The sequence below is a fragment of the Lolium perenne genome, chromosome 3 (assembly GCF_019359855.2).
Source record: "Lolium perenne isolate Kyuss_39 chromosome 3, Kyuss_2.0, whole genome shotgun sequence".
Classification (NCBI taxonomy): Eukaryota; Viridiplantae; Streptophyta; class Magnoliopsida; order Poales; family Poaceae; genus Lolium; species Lolium perenne.
This window is the reverse complement of record NC_067246.2, coordinates 174,406,734-174,429,540: the sequence shown is the minus strand read 5'-3', so window position 1 is coordinate 174,429,540 and position 22,807 is coordinate 174,406,734. Positions and strand designations below refer to the sequence as shown.

General features: G+C 49.0%; 1 protein-coding gene across 1 annotated transcript; it reads left to right on the top strand.

Annotated features, from left to right (window-relative positions):
• Positions 1 to 3,869: 3,869 nt before the first annotated feature.
• Positions 3,870 to 6,439, top strand: LOC127342650 (uncharacterized). Its single transcript, XM_051368637.2, has 5 exons — positions 3,870 to 4,274; positions 4,721 to 4,843; positions 5,420 to 5,519; positions 5,648 to 5,814; positions 6,062 to 6,439. Exons 1-5 carry the CDS (start codon positions 3,921 to 3,923, stop codon positions 6,290 to 6,292), a joined length of 975 nt encoding a protein of 324 aa, XP_051224597.1. The 5' UTR covers positions 3,870 to 3,920; the 3' UTR covers positions 6,293 to 6,439.
• Positions 6,440 to 22,807: the final 16,368 nt, after the last annotated feature.

The following is a 22,807-nucleotide window of genomic DNA, read 5'->3' as shown; positions in this document are numbered from 1 at the left end:
ACTGTTGATCCATATGCCTCAACTCATACTTTCCGGATACTTAATCCCACCTTTATAACCACCCATTTACGCAGTGGCGTTTGGTGTAATCAAAGTACCTTTCCGGTATAAGTGATTTACATGATCTCATGGTCATAAGGACTAGGTAACTATGTATCGAAAGCTTATAGCAAATAACTTAATAACGAGATCTTATGCTACGCTTAATTGGGTGTGTCCATTACATCATTCATACAATGATATAACCTTGTTATTAATAACATCCAATGTTCATGATTATGAAACTAATCATCCATTAATCAACAAGCTAGTTAAGAGGCATACTAGGGACTTCTTTGTTTGTCTACATATCACACATGTACTAATGTTTCGGTTAATACAATTATAGCATGATATATAAACATTTATCATAAACATAAAGATATAAATAATAACCACTTTATTATTGCCTCTAGGGCATATCTCCTTCACCGCCGGCAGCTGCGCGCGGCGCCTCCGGATCTCCGCGACGCGGGCGCGGCCGGACATCGGGGTGGGCGGCACCGGAACCCGATCTGGGCTCAGGTGCCAGCCGTGGGGGAGGTGCACGTCCCCCCACGGCATTGGGACGCCGGCGTCCCAGAACATCTACGCCACCGCTACGGTGACGTAGATTCGGTCGCGCCTGGGCGTCGCCGGCGGGCCCAGTAGCCGGCCTCGTGGTCGTTGGCGGACGGCTGGAACTTGCGCTTCGGGGCCATGGCGGCGCGGAAGCTTCGAGCTCGCGTGTGCGGCCGGAGTGGAGAGAGTGGGGACTGGATAGGGACATTCCCCTTCCCCAGTCAATATTTAATAGGACTGGGGCACCGACAGGTGGGCCAGTCACGCGGACGAGGCGGACACGCGAGGACGCCTCGTGCCATCCGCGGCCACGCAAACCCGGCCCAGATTTGGACCGGGTTTGCGTCGTTCCGGACTCCGCGGCCGTCCGCTTTTGTGGTGCGTCCCCGCGTTGGGCCGCGTTTTTGTCCGGCTCAACCTTAACGGACGCGCGGACGCGGTTTGGGTCGCGAGGTTGGAGATGCCCTTAGCTCTGCGGAAAACGTCAGGGATGGCGGACGAATTGATCACCGCGTTAATGCATGCCCCTATCGCCGCACTGCATATAGTACTCCTACGTGTCACCTCAAGATGCGATGGAACGGCGCCGTCGCCACTGGCCGCGTCGACGTCTGCTTTGCCCGCATACGGCTGCCGGTCGTCTGTGTGGGATCGTCGTTTATTTATTGCTGGCGCCTGTGGCCGGCAGGGCGCACCAACGGAGTATGGGCGTCGGCTCGGTGGTACACCATGCGCTACTGTGGTGCCCGACTCGTACAAGTACTAGAAAGGACAGCGACAACCATTTTTTCATGTTACGAGCTCTCTCACTCTCAGCCAACTTATTTCTACTCCTCGGAAGTTTGTGTGCTACATATATAGCCGCCGCCCGGGATTCTTCTGCCGCGCGGACGTATATATAGACCAACGCTCCGGATCCATAATGGCGTGATAAGGTAGAGTGGTCACCTCGATAGGTGACGATCTTACTTTCGGTGACCATGACCTAACCATATATAGAAGTTCATAAGATCTGCATCTATACTTGGAAGAAGCATTGCCAGTGCTACCCTTGTAGAGGTAGCGAGCGCGGCCTCCCGTAGCTCCATTTCCCCAAAGTAGTACTCCACGATACATTTCAATAGACTAGTTCTAGTCCACACGCTGATTACGACATTTGAGTCCCACCTCGACTTTCTTTTACATCCTCTAGAAACAGGTCACCGTCAACTCGTCGTAACTACACATTGCTGCAAAAAAACTACACATTGCTGCACCAAGATCAAGATGGGAGGCTAACACATGCCGCACGTCCATGTTGGGCCAGACCAGCATTATTTTTGCCACATTCGGTTTTCCTTTTTTTTTTTCTATTTTCTGTTTTTCTTGTGCTTTTAATTTCGATCTTTTTTTAATACGATGCTTTATTTTTAGTTCCAAAATCTGATTTTTTTTAAATTTGAATAATTTCTGTTTTTTTCAAAGAAGTTAATATTTTTAAAATATGAACATTTTTTGAATATGCACAATTTTAAAATTAAACTTATTTGAATTTGAACATTTTAAAAAATGTAACAATTTTAAAATTTGAACAATTTCCAACTTCAATTTTTTTAAAATTTAAATGATTTTTGAATTGGATTTTTTTTTCATTTTTTTGAATTTGAACAAAAGAAAATAGAAACAGAAAAGAAAACAGGAAAACAAACAAAAAGAAAGAAAAAAAACAAACGAAAATGGGCGACCATAGATGTGGTCGGTGTATAGGACTGGCCCACGAAGATGGAGGGGCCGTAGTGGCTGCCTTTTCATGGACACAATGGGTGTTGCCATACTTGACTTTAAGCCTAGACATAGGCAACCCGACTCGGATGGCCTGACCTGGGCCGGGTCTGAGCTTGATATTTGAGTATGAAGGCTGGCCAGTGTCAAGCTGGGAAATGCGTTGGTTAAACCTAAGGTCCGACCCAAGGCACGATGCCAACCGAGCATTTTGTGTGTCTCCCTGGGCTTTGGCCCGATTTCCGGGCTCAATGGTCGGTCTGAAGCCCTGCTCGGCCCGAGCTATGGACTGATAGCCATGTTTCCAGGTATACTTGAATCCTTGTAGCACATTGTGTTGTAGATGCCTTCGCCTGCTCACCGAAGTCCATAAAAAATAGGGGATTGTGACCAGATACACCATTGAACACATGACAACACTAACACACTCGTCTCTCTTTCTGTCGCCGCTCGCCCATCGACTTCCTTCAAGCGTCGCTCCGTGTCCTCACCGCTCACCACACTCATCACTATGATACCCTAGCGACCACTACACTTGCCATTCTCCTAGTGGATGTGTTTGCCCCTTTCCCTCGCTTGACACGCTCGTCACTGTGACGCCCTACTGAGTTAGCACTTAACAACATATCTTCCCATAAGCATGTGTTGGAACCGTTTTCAACTTTGAATGCACTTGTGTCAAATATTTATTCTTCGACCCTTGTTAGACTATTTAATGGAAGTACATGTTCCCTAGCAACTCTTGTTACACCGCGTTCTCATTCAAAAACTTAACTACAAATCCACTTGCAGAGAAAACATTTAACATTTAACTTGGAAGCGTAAGGTTCAACCTAGTTACGTGAACGCGTGGTTAGGGCAGATTAAGTATGTTATAATATTATGAAGCTCCACTTGTGAAATTTTGGACGTGTAAATAGCTAGGTACGTGTGTATGAGTTCTACGATCATATACCAGTACCCGCTCTATCCATTGGGATGGTATTTTCCTATTTATATACCTATGGATAATTTTTTTATCCCATACTCATACACTTAATGGGTTTACCCCGGATACACGGGTAGTGGTCCACATTGCTATCTCTACCTCTAGTTAAAGGCATCAGCCACACCCTTACCCATGATTTGAATATTTTGTGGATCTGATAAATACTAAGACATATGAAGACGATTTTTTGAGAATTTTCCACTTCGTCTAGAGAGAAACCCAAACTAGCGCTAAATGGACCCTTTTACCCTCAATTAGCAGCGCTCGATGCATTAGTTATTTAATTCCTTCCTAATTCCTGACATCGTAGTTTTTTTTTTGCTTTCTTTTCCCTTTTTTTCTGAGGAACAAATACTAATGGGCCGGCTCAATATGGCTTCCCGTGTGGGTGGACCGGTACTAACACCTGGACGATATGGCTCAACAGTAGGGCCCAGGAATATCCATTGAAGCGCAGAAAAGATGGGAAATATGGCGCCAACCCACACGTCGCTCCCGCCGAAAGGAAGCAATTTATCGGCAATTTCCCCGCCCACCCCGATCCCCGATTCCATCTCATTCATTCCCAACGATGGCGGCGTCGGCGCCGACGGGCTGCTTCAAGTGCGGCCGCCCGGGCCACTGGTCACGCGACTGCCCCTCCGCTCCGCCGTCCTCCTCCACCAACCCAAACCCGACCGCCGGCGCCTCTTACCCGCCGTCCTCTTCCCGCCCCGCACCCTACCAGCCGAGACAGCCACCCAAGCCCGCGGCGGCGGCGGCGGAGGGGGAAGATGCGCCGCAGGAAGGCGGCAAGAAGAAGAAGAAGGAGAGGGTGACGCGGCCCAAGCTCACGCCGGACCTGCTCCTCTCCGATGACGGCCTAGGATACGTCCTCCGCTACTTTCCCAAGGCATTCAAACCCCGCGCCCGGCCCGGCCACGAGGTATATGCTTGCTGAGGATCAACTCTAGCCAGGGGACAATGATTCCTCCTCTCCTCTCTGCAGTTTCTCTGCAATTAGCTGATAACTTTGTGTAGATCCAGTCACTTTCGTTACTCGCTGATGCTCCCCGGTCTTGTTATACATTTTTTTTGTTGTTGCAGTGGGTTGATCTGTTCGGTCTGTGGTACCTATTTTGTGATTGCAAGTCGGTATGATATATGGGCTGTTTTGTTTGCGAAATCGAGTCAAATTACAATATCTGCAAAAGACAAAGGACAATCGACGCCCTGTAAATTTCAGTAATTCACTGCATATTTGTCACCATAAGTAAAAATAATAATCCAGGGATGATTATAGCTTGTGTGTGGCATATGAAGCTGCTATTGCTCACAGTGCACGTGTGCTTGTTCTGGCCTCCTAATTTTGACTTTGTGTATTGCTGTCAGGTGGAGGATCTTGGCAATCTGATCAAGCTTTATGCTGACTGGCACTCTCGCTTGATCCCTTATTACTCATTTGAGCAGTTTGTGCGCAAAGTTGAGAAAGTTGGGGCCAGTAACCGTGTTAGGGTAAGCTTCTTTTTTTTTCCCATGCTGTTACAGGTGAATTGAGCAGTCTCCATAACATCCTCAACTGAACTGGTTTTACGTTACCTCATTTCTCGTTGAATTAAGTTTATGTGTTTTTTCCCGCTTGATAGGATGCCCAAAACATAATTACTTGATCTAATATGCTATTTCACAATGACATGCTGGCTTTTTAAATCTCAAAAATCATTTGAGGGAGTGTATTTTAGTGACTAAAGGCAGTGAAAAAGGCAACTACCTGCAACACATCCACATGAGGACTTCTGTAGGGGAACATGACTATTTCATAATTCAAAAACACATCTGAAAGAAAAAAGAGTTTGTCATGCTCCTTAGTCCTTATCACTCTTGGTCACAAAGGAATGTTACAAGAGTATGAATATGTGCACAAGTGATGTGTCCCCTAACTATTTCACAAATTTTAATATGTCTTATGGTGTAGCATGCCTTGACATTGACATCTAGCTGTGTATATTATATTTCGTGGCTTCTATCATGCCGATCTACCTTGTTCTTCCTGGAAGTATGTATTCTGCACTGACACTATCCTTGTTTCAGAGATGCATTTCTGAACTAAAGGAAAGGGTGGCCAGAGGGGGAGATCCTACAAAACTGCATGAACCAGCAGTGGAAGAAGTGATGCCAGAGGGAGAACTTGGTCTGAGTTCTTTGTTTTGTTTGCAGTGCACACATCTTTAGGCGTTTATGTTAGAAGTGCACTTGTCTGGATCCATAACCTGTGTTTCAGATGGTTCTGATCATAGCATTTCTCATTACCTGTCGCAGATGGAGCCACACAGGAAGACCCAATCCTGGGGACTGAACCTCCGTCGACGGACAGTCATGTCACGGAGTTGGTGCAAGAAGATATAGATCCACCACTGGTGGAAAGTAATGATGTTGATCCCATGCAAGAGGATTTGCTGAATGAAATCTACCAAAACACAGCTGATGTAAGTCATATTATACCTTGATGAACTTTATTACATAGCGGTTCTCTGCTCTAAGAAACACACATGTAAGTTCCATTAAATAAAATAGAAGCTTCATAAAAGATCCGATTTTGTTAGTAGACATTTGTTTTTCGGATCAATTCCCCTCAAGCCTAGGCATCCTGTGCAAATTAGTTTTCGAACCTTGTTGTTTGGTATGAATGTTTTGCGGACCTGTGATACTGTGTTATTGTTGATGATACAACAGGAACCTGGAATCAGACCTGGTGAGGGAGGTGCTGGAGAACCCTTGGCTCCAAGAGAGACCGAGAAGCATCAAGATGGAGGGACGAGTGGTGGAAGCAAGCCAAGCAAAATCGAATTGACAGATGAACAGAAGGCACGCATGGAGGCTAACCGGCTCAAGGCGTTGGAGAGAGCGGCAGCAGCACGGGCTCGTGCATCCCAGTCACAGCCTACTGCTGAAACTACCACCTAGTCGGGGCATGCAGGATGCTCAGTCGCTAGGCCTTGTATGCTGCTTGTGCTTTCTTGAAAGAGGTCAATATGGTGTTTATTGAACCTGAGGTGTAAAACGCACAAAACAGTTCCTTTCTGCATTATGAAGATGGTGTTTTGTTTGCCAGACTAGTTGTGAAAGCTTCTTTATTTCGGCTCTTATGGCAGACAAGCCACACAAGAGATTTGGCCAAATATGCATCTCTCCGTTTTCATGTTTTTTGGGTGCATCTGGTGTGACTCTTACCTAGCCAATGTATAATCCGATGGATTTCTCACTTTTACGACTTGCCATCTTGTACTTGTTTAAAAAGGATATAATACTCTCGCTGAACATGCAGATCATTGCTGTGAAAAATAACATGTAAAATATTTGCTAACTATATATTATATTATTAAGATGGTAACTGTTCATTAGTAGCATGGTACCTGTACTACAGACAGTTGATGGAAAAAAATGAATGTCTTTTTTTCTTCGCGGGCACGCGAAAAGCGTGCCATATCTTTATAGAAGAGAGCAACAACAATTACAAGAAGCCAGAGGGGGATGCGAACATCTGCCCTTAGCCAACCCACACACACACCACTAAACTCAACGCCTACTCTCGCAACATGATTCTCCGCTCCCCTCCCCTCGCAGCCCCCAGAGGCTGAACTCCTCCAAGACACAATCTATGGTTTGCTCCATGGAAAGCTGTCTGTCAAAGTTCCCAAAGACCCGGGCATTCCTTTGCTTCCAGAGCGTCCATGCGATCAGCAAGACAAATGTGTCAAAACCTCTCCTGTCCTCCCGCCTCAATCTCTTCCTCGTTTCTGTCCACCATCTCTCCAAATCGGTGTTCTCCTGCGGCTCCTGGAGCTGTGATCCCACTCTTCTCAAGCAGCCAAACCAGACCAACTTGGCGTACGGGCACTGCGACAGGATATGGTCAACATTGTCCTCCTCCTGGAGGCAGGTGGCGCAGGGATCAGGGCGGTCCTGTAGGCCATGTCGTGCCCTCCTATCCGAGGTCCAGAGCCTACGCTTAATCGCTAACCAACCGAAGATTTTGCATTTGAGGGGTGCAAATGATCACCAGATTGGTTTGGCCATACTCCAAGTAATCCTCCCCATGCAAAGCATGTTATAAGTCTCCCTGGCTGAATACCGCCTCAACGCCGAGCCTTTCCAGGTGATCTGATCCGGCCTAGAGTCACCCCGAGGCACTCTGCCCAGCTGTTCCCAAAGGAGGGTGCATTGCATCCAGCCCTCAATGGACAGCTCTCCAGACATGTCTGATAACTATGAGTCCTCAACCAAGGCATCGCTAACCTTCCTCACATTCTTCCTTCTAGTCGGGACTAAAGCCGCTACCTCTGGCGCGATCTCATCCACTCTCCGGCCATTGATTCATCTATCTCTCCAGAAGAGAGTATTCTCACCATCCCCCACATCAACGCACGCCAGGCTTTGAAACACATCATTGGCTTCAGCGTCATTGATAGCCGGCAGCCCTTGCCATGGCCTCGATGGATCCGTACGGTGGAGCCAACACCACCTCACTCTGAGGGCCAAACCTTGCAGACTCAGGTCCTTGACTCCAAGGCCTCCGAACCGAGTCGGCTTGCAGATTGTGTCCCACGCTACTAGACATTGCCCACCATTAACTTCCTTCTTCCCTGCCCAAAAGAAAGCTCTCATCCATTTAACCAACTCCTCCAGCACCCAGGCTGGCGCCTCTGCGACCATGAGTTGATGTACAGGTCTCGCACTAATCACCGATTTGATGAGAATGAGCCTCCCTGACTTCTGAATCATGCATCTCTGCCAAGCCGGAACACAGTGAATGACTTGGTCAATCAGCGGTTGCCATTCCGCTTAGTCAAGGGTCTCAGCGCCAGCTGCATGCCAAGGTATTTGATGGGGAACCCCACCACCTCGCACCCCAGCGTCTCCGCAACTCTCACAACGTCTCCATCTTGCTCCCTAATCAGCGTGGCTGAGGTCTTTCTATAGTTGACGCACAGCCCGGAGGCCTCCCCAAACACATGCAGAATGGCCTTTACCGCCTCAAGCTCGGCGCTCAGTGGTTTGCAGAAACTAACCACATCGTCAGCGTATACCGAAATCCTCTGGAGCTCCGAAATCCCCGCAAGCCTTGTGAGAAGCTGTCTCTCCGCGGCTTTCTTGATTGCCGCTGTCAACACTTCCATAGCCGCCACAAACAACATCGGTGAGGTGGGATCTCCTTGTCTAAGCCCTCTGGCATGCACGATCCCCCCCGGGCACTCCGTTTACCAACACTCTAGTGTTCGTCGTGTTCAGCAACAAGGCGACCCACTTTAGGAACCTCTCTCCAAACCCCATGCGCCGAAGCACCTCAAACAGAAAGCTCCAAGAAATCGAGTCAAAGGCCCTCGTGAGGTCCAGTTTGAGGAGCACTCCCGGCTGCCTCAGCTGGTTAATCCTCCTTGCAACTTGTCTCACCAGAATGAAGTTGTCATGCAGAGAACATCCTCTAACAAACGCCGACTGGTTGGTACTGACAACATCACCTAACCTCCTCTGGAGCCTGTTCGCCATCACTTTGGAGAACAACTTTGAAAAGCTGTGCACCAAACTAATGGGGCGATAATCCTTGACCTCCATGGCGTCCGGTTTCTTGGGGATCAACGTGATCAGGCCTCTATTGAGTCGTGCGAAGCCACGACCATCTCCCACACTTAGTTTAAACAGCCCCGCTAGGATATCTCTTTTGATGATGGGCCACGCTCTCTGATAGAAGGCTCCGGTGAACCCATCCGGCCCTGGCGCCCTATCCGGGGGGAGGTCCTTGACCACCCCCCAAATCTCCTCCTCCGTAAACATGACCTCCAAGTCCTGTAGCTCAGCTGTGGGGATATCAAGCTCGTCCAGGTTCATAGTATGCTCTCTAGTCTGGACCTGCCCAAGCAGTTGGGAGTATGCCTCTGTGAAGGCCTCCACTTTCAAACTCTGCTCCGTAACAAGCTCATCACCGACCTTTACCGCAGCGATGTGATTCTTCACTCTTCTCCCATTCGCGACTGCGTGAAAAAGCGCAGTGTTGGCATCTCCCTCCTTCAACCAGTGAATCCTTGATCTTTGTCTCGCCATAGTCCGCTCTAGCGAGGCGATCCCGAGAACGGCTTGCTTAAGCATCCTCCTCAACCAAATCTCCATTGGGGTCAAAATGCGCCTCTCCTGGGCCACATCCAAGCGTAGGATCAGGGTGTTAGCAATCGCAATATTTAGCTTAATGTTCCCCACTCTCTTTTGTCCCCAAGACTGTAGGCGCTCAGCAGCATTCCTAAAAAGTGCATCTAGCCTCCGGAAGGGGTCTACAATATTAGGGTCACAAACCCAGGCTTCCCTCACCGCCTCATCGAACCCCTCCAACTTGAGCCAAAAACTCTCAAATTTAAACCTTCTCTTAGGCCGAAATGCCGCATTTAGGGCCAAGTGGAGTGGTGCATGGTCTGACACTGAGGATGATAGGCCTTGCAGAACTGAATCGAAATGCTGCAGATCCCAGTCCACAGAGACCAACACCCTATCAATGCGTGTAAGGGTAGCTCTCTCCCTCTCATTACTTCAGGTATATTTCCGGCCATGCATGTAGAGGTCCTTTAGCTCATGCTCGTGCACAAAAGCTCTGAATCTCTGCATCATATTCCTGTCCAGGTTCTCATTGTTCTTCTCCGAGGCATTTAGGATCATATTAAAGTCTCCAGCTACAACCCACGGTCCGGGGCACAACATCCTCCTCTCCGACAGCTCTTCCAGAAACATGATTTTCTCCTCAGCCGCCTGGGGCCCATAAACAGTAGTGAGCCACCATTTGGAGTCATCTCTAGCCGTGACCTCTCCGGTAATGGCGTAAGTGTCAAAACTCACATGGTCAACCTGGATCACCGAGGTGTCCCAAGCCATCACCACACCTCCTCTTGTCTCGTCAGTTGGCAAGAACACAAACCCGTCAAAAGACGGCCCCAAACACTGCGAGACGTAGAACTCATCAACCTCCGTGATCTTAGTCTCCGAGATACACACAATACACACATGCAAACTAGTAATGAACTCCCGAATAGCACTCCTTTTAGCTGGATCGTTCGTGCCTCGAACATCCAGAACAACATCTCTAGATTACAATCCATAAAAACTACTGATACAACTCCACTCCGATGGACACCTCCTAATGTGCCGCAACCACTACTCTACAACCCTCCTGCTGGTCGAAGCTCCGGGGCACCAACTTGCCAAAGATAGACGCCATGACTCTCACATGCCGGTCTCCAAGCGGTGAGTCGAAGATCTCGTGGAAGCTGGCAAGGTGCTCCTCATCCACAGACAACTCCTCGGGGCATATTCCCAACGCCTTAAGCAGCACCATCTCCGTCGTCGATGCCTTGGACGCCTTCTCCCCCCTCTTCTATGCCTCCAACGCAGTGCTCCTGGTCAAGCGCCTAGGCGTGAACGGCTGCGCGTCTGCGCGTAGGCCAGACGAACCCTCCACCTCTCGAAGCAACGGTGGCGCCAACTTCTTGAGGATGGAGGAGCAGAACCTCCTGATGCGACAAAGCGCGAGCCTCTCCTGCTGCAACTTTTGCAGCTCCGTGTCATCATTCCCAACTTCCGCTGGCACCGACTCCTCCAGATTTGGTCCCTCAAAAGCACGGCGCGGCATCATCTGCATGTCGCTGTTAGGCCCCGTATAGGAAGGGCACGGGGAGCCTATCGGGTCACTCTCCAAACTCGCCGATCTGTCCTCCACCAACTCAACACTGAAGCTCTCCCCCATCGGCTTGTCCTGCTCCTGCTCCTGTTCTGACAGGGAAACCTGGAAGTATTCCTCCTCCTCGCTCCCATCCACGGACGAGCTAGACGCCGTGACCGAGCGAGAAACCAGTGGCGTGCACCTCCGAGCCACAAGTGGCGTGCAACAGTCCCGACGCGTGGAGCTGGGCTCGCTCCGATCCTTGGAGGCGTCCACCAGAGCCTCCTCTGTCCCTTTCATGGCCCCCACCTTGGGCTCGCTCCGATCGTTGGAGGCATCCACCAAAACCTCCTCTGTCCCTCTCCTGGCCCCCACCTTGGGCCCATCCATCAGCCCAGCAGGCAGGCGCAGCCACGCAACCCACGGTCAAACTCGCTGCGCCCAACTCCTGCTCCAGGCCCACGCCGGTCCCACCGACAGGAGAACCCTCCACAGCCAGGCCAGCGTGATCAAACTCGGGATCCAGCATAACTGGCGGCAGTGATTCCAGGGTGTCCTGCCACAGCAGCGACTGCCCCGTATGAGCCATCAACATCCACGGCCCCACCTCGGGAATATTCCCAGCATCTCCCTCCATCTCCTCAACGGCCACATGCTCCCCACCGCGCGATGGCGCAGCAAGGTTCAATCCAACGGTTGCATGCCCCTGTTGAACCGCACCTTGACCAACACTTTCCGCCTGAGCGCCGACAGAGAGGACAGGGCCTGATGCAACCGTGTTCAGCGATCCTGTTGTTTGAACCGTCCATGGCCCAGGTGAAGCCAAAGGTGGTAGGCCCCACGAGCCTCCGATGTCCACTGGTAGCGTGCCACCTGTCCCACATCGTCTCGGAGCGGGAAAGGGACCTGGCCCACCACGTTGATCCACCACTCCTCGCTTCGAGGGTAGAGATCTTCTCCGGCGACGGCCGACCTCTCCGCCGCCGCCATTACCATCCCTTGGGCCAGCACCCCGGCGGCCCGCATCATCTCCGTCCTGCGCCCGGCGACTCGGCACCAGCTCCTCAGACTCCAGCTCCTCTACCTCTACGACAAGGATTAAGACCCGGTATTGCAACGTCTTGCCCTCCGCCACCTGTTTGGACGCCGATGCTGGCGGCGCCCCTACCTGGACCACCGCTGCCCCCGGGAGCTCCCTCGCCGGCGGTAACGGCCTCTCCACCTCCAGCGGCTCGGGCACCGCGAGCGTGCGCGCCACAGGGATGGCGTCCAACTCCGACGTCCATGCCGTCAACTTGAACAGCGAGAGATCCATCCTCCAGCGTGTCTCCGGCGCCACTTCCGCCATGGCGCAAGATTTTGCGAGCAAATCCTCCACCACTTCGACGTCCCATGCATGCGGCGGGATGCCCTCGAGCACCAGCCAAACCTTCGTCGTGAGCGGCGCATGTTTGGCCTGCGACTGTCGGTTCCAAGGGCGGAGCACCATCGGTGCCCCCGCCACCAGCATGGTCGGCAGGCCCGCGGCGTGCCTTCTCAGCTCTTCCGACTCGAGTACCACCAGAAAATCCTCGGGCGCGAACGTGTGCACGGAGAAAGTCGTAGCCGGAATGCCGCGCCACCTCAGGGCCGCCGCCAGCTGCTCCGCCGAAACCGCCGGCCTCCGTCCTCCGACAGAGGCGACCATGGTGAAGCGGAGCCTCCACTCCAAATCGCTCATGGCGGCCGTTCTTCTCACGGCGCAGAGCGCAGGCGCCTCGTGCACACGCGAGCTCCTCGGAACATGCTCAGGCTCTGCGCACAGAGGCGGCCACGCCCCCATGGGAGGGAGACTCAGGGGGAGAGGGTCGAGTGGCGCGGCAGGGGGTGGTGGTGGTGGTAGTGGCAGCGGCGGCGGGGGTGGTGATGAGGACATCCCTACCTCACTACTACCTCCGTCATTGCAAGTTGAAGATGATCCTGCTGTGAAGCTCAAGTCCAATGAAGTTAGGATTGGACCAATGACACGAGCTCGTGCGAAGCTACTTAAACAACAGGTGAACTTGTTCCTAAATGATACTTTGATTGATGAGAACTTTATACTGCCTAAGTGCTATTACTTATGTATGATCAGGTATGAGGAGGGAGCAAGCATCGCACGAGGAGGAGAGGAGCAGCTGGACCAGAAGATGGACGTGAAGCTGGACATGGAGCTGGGCATGAAGACATCCCATGAACGCGCGAGGGAGGAGCGGGAGGAATGCGCGAGAGGGGAAGCTGAAGTTCAGGCCGGTGCCAGATCCGGTCCGACCGGCCGTGCCGCCGGACCAACCGGTCCCAGGCTTGGTCCAACCGGATCCAGCGCCGTGTCCGTCCGGTTTCAACCGGCCGCGGCGCTTGTGCCATCCGGGCACTATCTAGTAAGCCCGGAAGCCTCGCCCGGTCGCCGCCCGGCGCCAGGCCCGGTTTGAACCGACTGCCGGTCCTGCATCTGCCGATCGGGCCGCCGCACCGGCCGACTCCGAGTCCGCTCGACTGCAGATCTATTCCTCGGGTCGGTTATTTTCGTACTTTTTCGACCTGAGGTTGTCCTGGACGCCTATATAAGTCCATAGGACACCCCCAAAGTTGCTTTAGACCACGTTTAAGATAAACCCTAGTTCTTAGTTGTTTGCTCTGCAAAACTATTGAATTCCCTACACCATATTGCTTGATATTGTGTAGATCCTGATAAAGTTTTGTGTGATCTGCTGTTCCATTGGGAATTAGACGGTTGCAACTTACCGCTTCGTGGTCGGCGGCTACGTGTGCAAGTGTGTGGAGTTGCGAATATCTTGCAGGGTTGAGAGCTGTTGCATTGGCGACAGGGACCAATCGAGAGATCTCGTTGCGCCATACAAGTTATCATCCACTACTTCACCGTGTTTCTCCGCTGCTATCACCCCGTGATCATCATCACCACCGTTGCTTACTGAGAAGATCGGGCCACCCCATATCATCTTGGTATCAGATCCAGTTTTCCTCGGTAAGCCATCCACAATCCACCCCATAGTTGAGTTCTGAGTGTTTCCTATCCAGAAAAAGCCAAAAAAAAAATTAGGGTTAGGGTTTGCCATAGCCTTAGATTGCACTAATTTCGAGTTTTAGTTGCTTTTCGTAGTTGTTTTTGCGTATCTTTTCTTGCATCTAGTATTGTTAGGGTTTGAGTCTCTATAATTATCTAGTTTCAGTTATTGTTACTCCGAGTCCACATAGCGTACAGTGTGTTTGTTCCCAACCATAGACACAGCCTATCGACATAAAGTGACTAGGAACTTCCCCAGAAGAGACTAGTTTTACCGCTCGACAGGCTGCTCATTATGGTTTGGTGCTTTGCATATCTTGTTGGCCGTGTTATCAAGGAGTTGAGTCATAAAAATAAAAATAAAAAACAGAAAATTGAAAAGAAGCAAAAAGAGCTACATAGGTGCGTTATAAACGAAAAATCCAAAAAGAAAAATGAAGTGCTAGAAGAATCAAGTGAAGGCCTAAGTTTACTTTACTGCACCCGTAGTTGAGCAATCTTGTGCCTGTCTCGTTGAGCATTGCTAGCGTCTCTCTAGTGCATTGCAACCTTTCCTACATATAGTTGCATTGCCACATTTATCGCCTTGTGTGAGTATCATTGGTTATCTACGGTCAGCGCTAGAGCTTGTTATTGGTGCAAATAGGTAGCCTACCTACAACCCCACATATATCCTGCTTTGTCGTGTGATGTGTTCTTATACCCTTGATATTCGCTTCGCTACATCCGTGCATTAGTTGTCACTACAAGTGGTAAGCAATATTAATTCACTTTGGAGCGGTAAGATTTCCTTTTCTTATCAGTTTTTTTTAGTGAGTTGTGAGAGTTCCACCATATATTATTGATTTAGTGCACTAATCTACTAACGATGTCTGGTAGTGATCAAAAACTTGTTAACCAGGAAAACAAGAGTGCTGCAGATCTGATCACATGGAGGGAGTTTGAGGCTCTTCGTAATTTATCATACATTCTGATCATGAAGCTTTAAAATACCTGAAAGCTCAGTCTACTTTGCATAAGCGTCTTGCTAAGTGGGTTGAGTTCATTGAGTCTTTTCCATACATTATTAAGCATAAGAAGGGAAAAGATAATATTGTTGCTGATGCTCTATCTAGGAAGAATATGCTATTAACTCAACTTGATGTTAAAATTCCTGGATTAGAAGTGCTATGTGATTTGTATGCTATTGATCATGATTTTGCTGAACCATATCACTTATGTGCTCTTGGTAAAGCATGGGAAAAATATCACATACATGATGGGTTCTTGTTTAGAGCTAACAAACTATGTGTTCCAGAGTCGTCTGTGTGTTTGCTCTTATTACAGGAATTACATGCTGGAGGTTTGATGGGTCACTTTGGGCGTGAGAAGACGCTACTCATGCTAGCTGACCACTTTTATTGGCCAAAGATGAGGCGGGATGTGGACAGGTATGTGAAGAGGTGCATTACTTGCAACAAGTCCAAGTCGAAGCTGAAGCCTCACAGTTTGTATACTCCTTTACCGGCACCTACTACACCTTGGGAGGATATTAGTATGGATTTTGTGTTGGGTTTGCCGCGTACTAAGAGAGGCCATGATTCTATATTTGTGGTAGTGGACAAATTTTCAAGATGTCACACTTTATTGCTTGCCACAAAAGCGACGATGCGTCACATATTGCTAACCTGTTTTTCAGGGAGGTTGTGCGACTACATGGAGTCCCGAAGACTATTGTTTCTGATCGTGACGTGAAGTTTATGAGCTACTTCTGGAAGACGCTGTGGAGAAAGCTGGGGACGAAGCTACTTTTCAGAACTACTTGTCATCCCCAAACTGATGGTCAAACTGAAGTGGTGAATAGAACATTGTCACAACTGTTGAGATCCATGATCAAGAAGAACCTGAAGGAGTGGGAAGGGTGTTTTCCGCATGTGGAGTTTGCTTACAACAGGGCGGTACATTCTACCACGGAATTATGTCCTTTTGAGGTGGTGTATGGTTTCAAACCCATTACCCCACTTGACTTGTTGCATTTGCCCATACATGAGCGAGTTAATATAGAGGTATCCAAGAGGGCAGATTTTGTGCGAAAGATCCATGTGAAGACTAAAGAGTTAATAGAAAAGAAAGGCAAGAGCAATGCTGCAAGGATGAACAAGAAGCGCAAGGAGATCTTGTTCAAGCCTGGTGATATGGTCTGTGTACATTTTCGCAAGGATAGGTTCCCGAAGCTGCGGAAGTCTAAGTTGAAGCCTCGTGGTGCTGGTCCTTACAAAGTGCTTGCCAAGATCAATGATAATGCATACTCAATAGATCTTCCAGTTGATGAGTTTGGTGTCAGTAATTCTTTCAATGTTGCTGATTTGACACCATATGATGGAGAAGACCTTGGAGCGTCGAGGTCGACGCCTTTTGAAGGGGGAGGGGAGATGATGAGGACATCCCTACCTCACTACTACCTCCGTCATTGCAAGTTGAAGATGATCCTGTTGTGAAGCTCAAGTCCAATGAAGTTAGGATTGGACCAATGACACGAGCTCGTGCGAAGCTACTTAAACAACATGTGAACTTGTTCCTAAACGATACTTTGATTGATGAGAACTTTATACTGCCTAAGTGCTATTACTTATGTATGATCAGGTATGAGGAGGGAGCAAGCATCACATGAGGAGGAGAGGATCAGCTGGACCAGAAGATGGACGTGAAGCTGGACATGGAGCTGGACATGAAGACATCCCATGGACGCGCGAGGGAGGAGCGGGAGGAATGCGCGAGAGGGGAAGCTGAAGTTCAGGCCGATGCCAGATCCGGTCCGACCGGCCGTGCCGCCGGACCAACCGGTCCCAAGCCCGGTCCAACCGGATCCAGCGCCGGGTCCATCCGGTTTCAACCGGCCGCGGCGCTTGTGCCATCCGGGAACTATCCAGTAAGCCCGGAAGCCTCGCCCGGTCACCGCCCGGCGCCAGGCTCGGTTTGAACCGGACCGGACGGTCCCAGACCCGGTCGACCGGCCGCCAGACCGGCCGACTCCGAGTCTGTCTCGACCAGATCTATTCTGGGTCGGTTATGTTCGTACTTTTTCGACCTGAGGTCATCCTGGACGCCTATATAAGTCCATAGGACGCCCCCAAAGTTGCTTTAGACCACATTTAAGATAAACCCTAGTTCTTAGTTGTTTGCTCTGCAAAACTATTCAATTTCCTACACCATATTGCTTGATATTGTGTAGATCCTGATAAAGTCTTGTGTGATCTGCTGTTCCATTGGGAATTAGACGGTTGCAACTTACCGCTTCGTGGTCGGTGGCTACATGCGCAAGTGTGTGGAGTTGCGAATATCTTGCAGGGTTGAGAGCTGTTGCATTGGCGACATGGACCAATCGAGAGATCTCGTTGCGCCATACAAGTTATCATCCACTACTTCACCGTGTTTCTCCGCTGCTATCACCCTGTGATCATCATCACCACCGTTGCTTACTGAGAAGATCGGGCCACCCCATATCAGGTGGTGTAGGCGCGGGAGGCGGCGTTGGCGACCACGGAGGTGGCGCAGGCGCGGCCGCACGTCCAGGGCCCCTGCCAGGACCCCTCCAGGCCCCAGCAGGCTCACCCCTGACCGTCGACCGGCACCGCGCGAGCTTGGCTAGCGCCAGGGTCCGTAGTTCCTCCTCGGACGAAGGGCTTCGGGGACGCTTGCACTCCCTCGCCGGATGGCCCCGGAGCCAGCAGCGGACGCACACCTCATCGTTGGTGCAATCCCGCTTCCGGTGGCCGGGCTCGTAGCATCGGAAGCAAAGGCCGTCCATCTCCGGCGCGACGGCGCCCTGACCCGTCGCATCGTCGTTCCGAGCCTCCACGCGGCGCCGCCACATCGTCTTCTTTGATGGCCTTGGCTGCTCCCAGCCAAGCCGATGCTGGACACGACCCCGGCCCGCCACCGGAGCCGGCATCTCCATCTCAGCGCGCGGCGTGACCACGCTGTTCCCCGACGAGGAGGAAGAAATCCCCAGGCCGGAGACATGCTCGTTTCTTGCCGATGGCACGGACGCCGGGCTCCCAGCCTCCTGCCACCTCTGCGAGAAACCCGGAGGGTGCGAGGCAGAGGACTCCATGGCGGAGCAGGGGGAGGAAGGGGAAGGGAAGGGAGAGGGGGAGGGAGAGGTTGGCCGGGGACCTGGGGGTCTCCGGCAAGGAACCGCCGCTGCGGCGGGGGAAGCTCTCACCTACCTGCGGGAGCTACTCGGAACTTGGCCAGTGCAAACTCGAAAAAAGAATGTCATCGGCACATATATTCAATAAGCACATGTTTTAAAGTTCTCGTCAAGATGAACCCAGGGGTTGGGAATATTCTTTGCATGTACATAGTATGTGATCCCCGCCGTCTTTTAGGCACAAACATGTATAGATAGTGCCATTTGGGAGCACTCTATGCAACTTTGCAGAGTAGATTATTCGTTGTTTAATAGGTTGAATATTTGGTTTATGTGTGGCCTGTCACATTTTTTTGAGTAGGCTAAAGTCCATTTATGTGTGATGTGTCACACCTTTTGATTATGTTATCTTTTTTTTGTTTGGGTTGCAGTAAATATTGTATACATGCATGTAGGGAATTTTCTAAATAAAGCGTCTATTTTTTTTAAAAAAGTGTAATATGGCAAGAATCATCAATCTCCTCGTACACACGTAGTGCTTCCAAAACCGATAGAACACTTACTGCGGTGGTGGCACTAGCCCATCAACGAAGCATGGCAAAACTACACAGTGGTGTAACCTAGATTTTGCCTTAGAGGGGTCGGGATGCTTACTTTTTATATTAAGAAAAGGTTTTGCCACCACGTATGTCACGGTGTCTATTAGATTCGCCACGCGAGCCTAGGTGTCCGCTCGAGGTTATCAGGCTGTTCTGCCACTGACACTGATTTTGTTTCAGTACCCTTAATTTTGAGCCGACTCCCTCTTTGACATTAGAGTAGAGGTTCATGGCGTCCACGACTAGTACTCTTGGTCATCTTGCTTGTCCCGCAAGTCTTCCCTATAAACCCCATCAACCGGTCTTGACGACTAAGATTTCACTTCTCCGATAATTGCCGGATGCAGCGTGGCTCAAGCGTTAGCGGAGGCGATACCCAATGCTTCTCCCACGACGCGGTGGGCTTCAAAACTGTCATATTTGTTGCCTTCAAGGGGACACCTTTCTTCCTTCTTCGGATAGTGATGGTCTTGCTTTTGGGGAGTGAATATTCAACTTTGTTGGATCTTGCTTAGGTGGGGCCATCTAGCTTCTTTAGTTTATTTGCCTTGCAACGGTGGTTGGCCTCGCCCACACATGGCGCCACTACTGTTGTCATGGAAATAACGTAGCTCTAGGGATATATCAAGTCATTTGCGACACAATATGATTAGGGGTGTGTCCGACAACTTTATAGTGTAAGTTGTCATACACCTAAGAAAGTTGATAAGTCGACCTCTTTTGAATATGTTTGCGCCCCTTGTTGAAGCGCAACCTAGTCCTATATTACGAGAGCATCTAGGCGCTAGCAAAACTTTTGGGTCATATTTGACTTCCCAAGTGTCACCTCATAGCCCCCTCTTCCTAGACGTTTTTTGGGATGCGAGTCGAGTTGGACTCCTTGAAGTCAACATTAGGGCTCTCTAAAATGGTCTTTGAGTTCCTGGCAAATGACATATGATGCCCCTTCAGACTTTAGATGAGAAGGGTAGTTTTAATGCATTTGGTCCACTCTTCCACGGTGGACTAGTGATTTGGGGTAAGTCAGAGTCGATCTATGTTGGATTAGCCCACACATCCCTCCATCATCTTCGACTTGTTCTTTTACCCCTCTTCAATTTTTTTTGACTTAGTTGAGTATAGTTGAGGCCTGGATTTTTGTTGACTTTCTTTTACGTTGATGATTTTGTTGCGCATGATTTGGTGAGACATGGGATAAGGTTTAGTTATTATACCATAACAATTTCTATTTTTTTACACCCAACATCTGCATTACTAAGATGTACACAGCCGTCACACAGCCGTTCGAGTATCAAGTCCGAAAACAAATAACATATAAAGGTAGACAAAAAAGGCCAACTAGACTAAGCTTCATTGGCTTCAATCCACCTAATATGCAGCCACCCATGTTGGAAAGCAAACTCGTTAGCTGTGTTTTCCAGCCGTGTAGACACCTCCATAAAGAGATCTCTGTCCTCCAAGCGTTGAAGTGGCGACCATGAACAGAGCAAAGCAGTACATTGATAAATGACCTACATCGATAACCTTGTCATTCCTACATAGCCAAAGCGTCCATACGACTGCAATCATGCCCACTCTGATAAGTGTTTTATACCTAGTATCTACCCATTAACCAATTGCCAAATATGTTTGCAATGCTACGAGGTGGGTATAAGGTAGAACCGATTTGAATGATTGACCACCGACAGTTGAAAAAAAGGTGTTTGCCATATAGATCTATCATAACAATTTCTATAACAACAGAGATGCTTGCCACATAAAGTTACAAACAACGCAGAGATTCTACATAGTGGTGGGTGTCCTGTCTTATCTGACGGTTATCATTGTTCTGAGATGCGTGGTAGACAATTTTACATTTTCAACCTATACATTGTGCATGTTCGCGTTACTATAGGAACCAAGATGAACCTTGCACATCTTATCTTCTCACCCGGCCAGACCCTCTCCTCCTTATCATGTCCTGCCGCGGTGCAGCCACCATTTCCTCGTCCTCTCCCGAGCTCCACGGCGGTGGCGCCTCCGTCCTCGTCGTCCTCTACTCCGGCGCCACCATCCCGATCTGGAAGAGAGCGACGCCCCTGTTGTTGCGTGGTTCCCGACGCCACTCTGGACCGCTCCAGGTCCTCCACCACCGACAAGAATAAGATGGCGCAGCTCGCGAAGCTCGCCGGCCTCGTTTCGCCGCCATACTTCTCCGTCGGTGGGGAGCGCCCGTGCGAACTGCTGTGGGCGACGTCCTCGAAGCCGATTTGTTCTTCCATTTCTTTTTTCAATCAGTTTTCCTGTTCGAGATGTATTCTCTTCCAATTTTTCCTATTTAGACTCTATTTTTCGTAACACAGTCCGGTGATTTGCTTTTCCATTCTTCCCTATCTATATTAGGCTCCTAACATAATCTGGTCCAGATCCTGCATGTGCGCCGGAGAAAGAGGTCCATATTCAATTAACGTACTGGAAAAAGTGGTCCAGGTCCATGTTCAATTTGTATGCTGATTTGTTCTAAACATGATCGAAATGAGTTTTGTTCTAAACATGATGGATACTTTACCTATTGAATTCGCTACGAACAAGATTATGTATGTTTGATTTTCGGTAACATTCTTCATTTTCTGATTGTTCTAAGACTGGATTATGTATGTTTGATTTTTGGTAACATTCTTCATGTTCTGATTTTTGGTAACATTCTTCATTCTGCTGCAAACTTTTCGTTGCATGATGGATTTGAATACTGGATTGCAAACTAATTATGCCTAATACATTACTAATTGAAGTAATATTGTTCTGCACTATATTCTGAAACAAAAGAACTCTGAGGTTTGGAAAGGAATCACTTCAGAAAGTGGAGGTTTGGTATGCATAATGGGCAAGGACTCTGCTACGACAGTATGTTTTGGTGGGGGGTGTTGACTGCAAAAAATAGGCACACATCTTGATGCAAACATGACTAAATGGATGGCAAGTGATAAGACGGTGACCCCCACATATATGTAGACTTGCATTTTTGAGTTACAAAGAGCAAGAATCACCAAAGTTGAACACGTGTTGTCATTTGCATCATCAATGACACGAATGTTAATTAGGCGTTTTTTTATTACAAAATATAAGATAACCTTCTTGTTCATTTAGCAAGCAAGTTAGCTGTATCTAGCCTCGAGACAGCTTCCACGCGTAGGTGAGCTTCCCTAGATCAATCTATGGGAGTCTGCCACAATCTAATCACATTTTTTTTCGTGACGCGTCATTATGCTTGTTTCGTAAGCTTCTACTTCTCGAGATGTCAATTAACTATTCTGTTGGGAACAAATAATATAATATAAAAACAAAGAAATAAAAAATAATGGATCTGGGCCTGCCGGATCCCCACGAATGAGTATATAGTACATGAAGAACATCTGTTCCGATGCTCCACATAAATATTTGAGGAAATAAGTTCTTGATTACAGATAGAAGAGGGAAATAACGAAGTGCGTTGCACTGGTGAAGGCTTGTATATGCAGTAGTGAATAGTTTTTTTCTACAGGAAAGTAAAGAACCTCTGTAGGTATCGTGCGTGTGTATCAGCAAAAGGCGATCCTGGTATCAACGTATGTGTAAAGGACTTTTTAGAGATCTTGTATGATGAGATTTGAGTTAGTTACTGGAGAGGTTATCTCCTTGCTTGTATTTTCAATAAATAAAAAGAAAATTCTTGCATAATCTAGAGAGAAGAAAAACAAGATTCTGAAAGATGATCCTCAAAATGGTGAAGGGTTGATTAATAAGGATCCATATAGAAATTTCCAAGGTAAGAAACCAAATGAAAACAATTTACGACCTCTTTGATTCGAAGGTGTTGAACGATAGATAGAGTTAGAGAGATATGCGAAATATGTTGGATGTTGTATTGAGCCTCTCCGGCGAGTATATATAGGGGTACAAGTCTTAGAGAGCCAAGAAGGCTATCCTAAAGATAAGGCAGGAGATGATTACAAATCATATACTACCAAATACACATATACCAAATATA